The sequence below is a fragment of the Citrus clementina genome, unplaced genomic scaffold (assembly GCF_000493195.1).
Source record: "Citrus clementina cultivar Clemenules unplaced genomic scaffold, Citrus_clementina_v1.0 scaffold_4, whole genome shotgun sequence".
Taxonomy (NCBI): Eukaryota; Viridiplantae; Streptophyta; class Magnoliopsida; order Sapindales; family Rutaceae; genus Citrus; species Citrus x clementina.
The window spans coordinates 7,783,074-7,789,631 of NW_006262274.1; the positions used below are offsets into that span (position 1 = coordinate 7,783,074).

General features: G+C 35.8%; 1 protein-coding gene and 1 non-coding gene across 2 annotated transcripts; one reads left to right on the top strand and one right to left on the bottom strand.

Annotated features, from left to right (window-relative positions):
* Positions 1-1,460: 1,460 nt before the first annotated feature.
* On the bottom strand, positions 1,461-1,565 carry LOC112099448. The gene has a single exon (XR_002906249.1). It is a non-coding gene; the product is annotated as a small nucleolar RNA R71 (small nucleolar RNA).
* A 1,147-nt stretch (positions 1,566-2,712) lies between these two features.
* LOC112099032 lies at positions 2,713-3,312 on the top strand. The gene has a single exon (XM_024186134.1). The coding sequence runs from the start codon at positions 2,713-2,715 to the stop codon at positions 3,310-3,312; it is 600 nt and encodes a 199-aa protein (XP_024041902.1).
* Positions 3,313-6,558: the final 3,246 nt, after the last annotated feature.

The window sequence follows — 6,558 nt, forward strand, 5'->3', positions numbered from 1 at the left end:
TCTTGATGGTTTATTGACTGAATATATGTGTTGCTGCATGTTTGCTGTAGTAGTTTGTTTTGATAGTATTTATTTTTATTCATTATTTCGGTTGATCTCCCATTTAATGATACAAGTTATGAGAGAGCCGCAAAAGGGCCTATATTAGTGGAACATATCAGAGCAATACTTGGTTTTAGATTGAGTTTCCTAGATTGAGTTTAACTTATCCCAAAAGAGCCCTACTTAATCTAAAATTAGTGATGAACTAGACATAGGGATTCACCTTGTAGGGTAAATAGAACCTAAGTGTATAATGCTATATCTTATGTTGGCATAACAATTGATCACTGTTAGGTTACATATAGATATAAGATATCCAACATGCGACGGCTAAAGATGCATAAAGATTCTGCCCAGTGCTGTAGCAGATGCTGCAGCAACTGAGCCAACCATTAGAAAATAGTTAAGACCATTAAGAGAGTTTATTCACTCAACTACTCTATATTCCCATTGGTTTTATCCTTGAGTTTGACGTGATAATTTGCTTTGTTGCATTTTATTTATTGCGTTTTTATTTTAATTAGCATAAGAGTTTCACTAATTGTTTTATTTTAATTTAGCACAAAATCTGCATTGTTAATATTGTTGTAGCAAATCTAATAACATCAATCCCTGTGGAGACGATCTTGAATACTCATCACTTTATTACTTGTTGTATACACTTGCACATTGATATCAATAGCATTAGTATTTATACACCAACAAGGTTTTGGCGCCGTTGCCAGGGATTGATTGTTAATTGTGATTTGTGAAATTATTTTATTTTAATTTGTTTATTTTGTTGACATAAGTGATCTAGCAACCCTTGCATGCGCAAATATAAATCTGTTGACTTCCAGTTTGATCCAGAAATTGAAAGAACTGTAAGGAGATTGAGAAGAGAGCATCGTGAATTACAAGCTGCTGTAACAATGGATGATTTGCAAGACTTGAGAAACTTGAACTGTAGAGAGGGGATACAACCAGCCAATGTACATGAAGGTCTGAATGGACAATGTGTTCAAAGGTAACCAGGGAACAACAACATTATTCACATGGTGAACGATAGAGATAGAGCCATTCGAGACTACGCAATGTTGACTCCTCAAGCCATACATCCGGGAATAATTAGACCTAACGTTCAAGTTGACAATTTTGAACTCAAACCCGTGATGTTTCAGATGCTTCAAACAGTAGGGCAATTTAATGGTTTGCCATCCGAAGATCCTCATCTACACCTTAAGTTATTTTTGGAAGTAAGTGATGCTTTCAAGATTGCTGGAGCATTGCAAAAAGCATTGAGACTCAGACTTTTACTGTTTTCTTTGAGAGATCGGGCAAGAGCATGGTTAAATTCTCTACCACCAGATTCTATCACTACATGGAATGATTTGGCTGACAAATTTTTGATGAAATACTTCCCGCCAACCAAGAATGCAAAGTTGAGGAACGAGATCACATCTTTCCATTAACTTAAAGATGAGAGCTTGTGTGACGCATAGAAGAGATTTAAGGAGGTACTCAGAAAATGTCCTCATCCAGGTATTCCTTACTACATACAGTTGGAAATTTGCTATAATGGTCTCAACCCAAGCACTAGATTGATGGTGGACGCTTCAGCAAATGAGGCCTTGTTATCTAAGTCTTACAATGAGGCTTATGAAATTTTGGAGAGGATAGCCAACAATAACTATCAGTGGCCATCAACCAGACAAGCTGCAGCAAGAGGAAACATGAGTCTATAACGTAGATGCCTTGATAGCATTATCAGCCCAAGTAGCTTCATTAACAAAGATGGTAAAGGCTATGACTACTGCTCCAGCAACTGTTAACCAAATTTCTAATGTGTCTTGCGTTTATTGTGGAGAAGGGCATTTATTCGACAATTGTCCTGGGAATCTAATTTCAGTCAATTATGTGGGCAACTTCAATAGACAGAACTAGGACAATCCATATTCAAACACTTACAACCTTGGATGGAGACAGCACTCGAACTTTTCATGGTGTAATCAGAATAAACATGTTGCAGCATTCAGTGGACAGAACAGACTTGCTCAACTTAATGGATTTTATCAGCAAAATCAAGAGCAAAGAAGCATCAATAATGATCAACTCAGCTCCCTTGAAGGTTTGATTAAGGATTATATTGTGAAGAATAAAGCAGTTATCCAAAGTCATACTATATCTTTGAGAAACTTGGAAAATCAAATTGGACAGCTTGCTGCAGCATTGAGTAACAAACCTCAAGGTAGTTTACCCAATAGTACAGAGGACCCAAGAAGAGAAGGGAAAGAGCACTGCAAAGTGATTAACTTGAGATCTGGAAAGGATGTTCATAGTCCCATTGGTGTACCAAAAAGAAGAGCTGAGCCCACTTCAATCCATAAAGAAACTCAAATTGAAAAAGAATCATAATCCTCCACTTCACAGCACACTGGTGAGAGCAGTCAAGTTGCAGCATTTGCCGAAAATGATGATCCAACACTTGTGGATAACGAGGTTGTAGCACCAACCCAGAACATGACAAAAGAGAAGCAGTCTGCACAACCTGTTGCAGCACAACAGTTTAGGCATCCACCACCATTTCCTCAAAGGTTTTAGAAGTAAAAACAAGACAAGCAGTTCAACAAAATCTTAGGAGTACTGAAACAGCTACATATCAATATCCCTTTTGTGGAAGCTATAGAGCAAATGCCAAATTATCCAAAAGTTTTGAAGGATATTTTGACAAAGAAAAGAAGACTTGGAGAGTTTGAAACAGTTGCTGTAACACAAGAGTGTAGCCGAATGCTCCAGAGTAAGATAGCACAGAAGATAAAAGATTCAGGAAGCTTCACAATCCCATGCTCCATAGGCACTAAATACAATGGCAAAGCACTTTGTGATATGGGGGCTAGCATCAATCTCATGCCTTTATCAATGTTTAAGCAATTGGGAGTTGGTGAATGTAGACCAACAACAATGTCTTTACAACTTGTTGATAGATCTCATGCATATCCAGAAGGGAAGATTGAAGATGTGTTGGTGAAGGTGGATAAATTTATTTTTCCAGTGGATTTTATTGTGCTAGACTTTGAGGCAGACAAAGAAGTGCCAATCATTCTAGGAAGACCTTTCTTAGCCACGAGAAATACTCTAATTGATGTTCAAAAAGGAGAATTAACCATGAGGGTGAATGACCAGCAAGTTACATTCAATGTGTTGGATGTTATGAAAAGTCCCGATGAGATTGAAGATTGTAATTTTATCAGTGTTGTGGACTTGGTTGTAGCAGAGAGATTACACAATTGATGCAGTAAGGAAGAAATCAATTCTGTAACGATTGCAGAACTTGATGATGAAGATCATGGAGCAGCTAACATAGCATGGTCATGGGAGAAGCAACCCTTCAGAATTGACAAGTAAATCCAGCAAAGGGAACTCACTCCAGACCAACAAGAATTCAAGATTAATGGGCCAAGAGTGAAGCACTATATGGGAGATGATGTGAACAGCCTAAGGAAGGATCGGTTCTTGAAGGATCCAGGTTGAGGAAACAAGAAAGGTCAGGCTGAAAGACTTAAAATCAAGCGCTAATTGGGAGGCAACCCAATAAGGGGAGTTGTTTTTAACTCTTTAAAGCATTAAATTTAGTTTTTAAATTATTGAATTTGTCTTGTTGTTATTTTAAGTGTGCATCTAATTTTTTATGTCTTTGTGTTAAATTGCAGCAGGTAAAAAAAAATGAAAAAAAGAGCATGAAGGAATTGCTGAAGCATCACTTACAGCATGACATATAACAGAAGATTCTCAAACAACAGAGGCATTTCTTGCTTTTACAATAGCAAATGGATTGATCAGATTTTATAATAAGGAGCGTTTGAGAAGTATATCAAAGAAAAAGTGACCCTTTACAGCCTATGCTGCAGCAGTGCTTCCAGCAACAGGGGAGTACCCCCTACCTGCTAGTTTATTTTACCTTTTTCTGCAAAACTTTTCTTTTATTTAGTTTTAATTTTCTAATTCCTTCTATATGTCCTTTTATTTAGTGTATGCATCTCTGGTTTATGTGGTTTTGTTTTGTGTACTTGTGAGGACACAACACCACTCAAGTTTGAGGGGGTTATGTTTCTGAGTGCATGTGTTTATGCTTGTGTTGTATGTTGTGTGAAGCTCTGTTATTTAATATTTGTGTATGGATTTAACAACCTAATGAAGATAAATTGAGTGTTATTCAGTATTTATGAGAATGCCAAGTAGAGATAGTTATAGACGGAGGTTGAAATTCTGTCCCGACACTTAGACTTTGGTTGAGTTTTATGAGAATGCTGTAGCAGAGCCAAGAAAAAAAAGTAGAAAATATCTCAAGTTTGGGGGAAAATTTTTGTTGGATTGTGCCTGTTATGAAATAAATTCTGCTCTAGTGGTTTAAGTTATTGAGTAACCAAGGTTGAGTATGCACCCCATATGCAAACTTGAGTCCAAAGGCAACAAGAGTTATGAGCAGTGCTGCAGCAATTATATATATAAAAAAAACCAAAAAAATAGTGATGAAGGAATAAAAAATAAAGAAGTCCGCTGCCTAGGATACTGAGTAACTTGGTTTGTTCATGATCCCCATGTTCAGCCTTGAGTCAAAGCCGTCCAAAGGTAAGACTTAGATATAACATCCTGAATGCGTTGCTGTAGCAACTCTGACATGTACTTTCAGTGAGTAATTGGGTGTCGTCATTATAAGTGATAGGCATTCACATGAAAGCTCAATGTTGTATTGAAGGGCTTAAAAAAAATTAATTATGTTTGTTGTAGCACAGTTTGAGTTTATTTGTGAATTCTGCTCCCCCATATGTTAATACATTTGTGTTCTACCTTTGAATTATATATGTTTGTGTAATGCTATAGTACCTCTGGAATTTGATCAAAGTGGCACACACACACTTTGGACAAAATGAAGCCTAAGTCTAAAACTGAACTGCTAAGGCTATTTTGCGTGATTAAGAATGTGATCTGAGGGTGGAAGAATTCTTGCAAATTTGATGACAAAGCTAAGTTATTTGTTGCATGACTGTGTGATTGAAGTGTTAGCGTTGTTGTTATTACTTGAGGACAAGTAATGGTTTAAGTTTGGGGGTGTGATAACTTTACGAAATGAGAGTTATCATAGCACTTTTAGACTTAAATTAATATTTCTTAGGGAGTAAATGATGTGTTTCTATTGCATTTTTGTTACATTTTGTATAAATATTCATTTTAGTTTAGTCTTAATGAGTTTTGTTTAATTTGAAGTAATTCGTGCTTAAATTGTGTGCATAATTGAAGGTTTCCAGAAGCTTATAATTCATGGAAGGAATGTTGATGCAATAGGCTTGCAAAAATGAGGAAGAACTTAGCTACAAAAGAATTGAAACAAATTTGGAACAATGCAGTTGCTGTAGCCATTGCTGTAGCAACAATTGGTGTAGTCGTTGCTGTAGGAATCCTAGAACAACGACAGAGAAAATTCCGCATGGGATACTTGCAGAATTGCGATCTGTAATTTTCTAATCTGACTTATGCGCGCCCTAGGCTTCCGTTTACCCTAATTTTCAACTATAAAAGAAACACACATCATAAGGTTTAAAGAGGGCCGTCACCCAAAGAGAAAAACAAAAAGAAACAAAAGAAAAAGAAGATTCAAGAGAGAGGTTAAGAGCTGCACAAGAGGAGAATTTGCATAAATCAATTGGGAGCTCAATCCTTCTTATTCTTCTCTTGTTTTCTCGTTTTCTATTTATTTATGGGGATGTGTTTCACGGCTGAAATTTTGTTCTTTATTTTTCTTTTACAAACCATGAACTAAATTTATTTGTGGTTGAGTGATAAACAATCTTGATGGTTTATTGATTGAATATATGTGTTGCTGCATGTTTGTTGTAGCAGTTTATTTTGATAGTATTTATTTTTATTAATTATTTTGGTTGATCACCCATTTAATGATACAAGTTAGGAGAGAGCCGCAAAAGGGCCTATCTTAGTGGAACATATTAGAGCAATACTTGGTTTTAGATTGGGTTTCCTGGATTGAGTTTAACTTATCCCAAAAGGGCCATGCTTAATCTAAAATTAGTGATGAACTAGACATATGGATTTACCTTGTAGGGTAAATAGAATCTAAGTGTATAATGCTATATCTTATGTTGGCATAACAATTGATCACTGTTAGGTTATATATAGATATAAGATATCCAACATGCGACGGCTAAGGATGCATAAAGATTCTGCCCAGTGCTATAGCAGATGCTGCAGCAACCGAGCCAACCATTAGAAAATAATTAAGACCATTAAGAGAGTTTATTCACTCAACTACTCTATATTCCCATTGGTTTTATCCTTGAGTTTGACGTGATAATTTACTTTATTGCATTTTATTTATTACTTTTTTATTTTAATTAGTATAATAGTTTTACTAATTGTTTTATTTTAATTTAGCACAAAATCTACATTGTTAATATTGATGTAGCAAATCTAATAACATTAATCCCTGTGGAGACGATCTTGAATACTCATTACTTTATTACT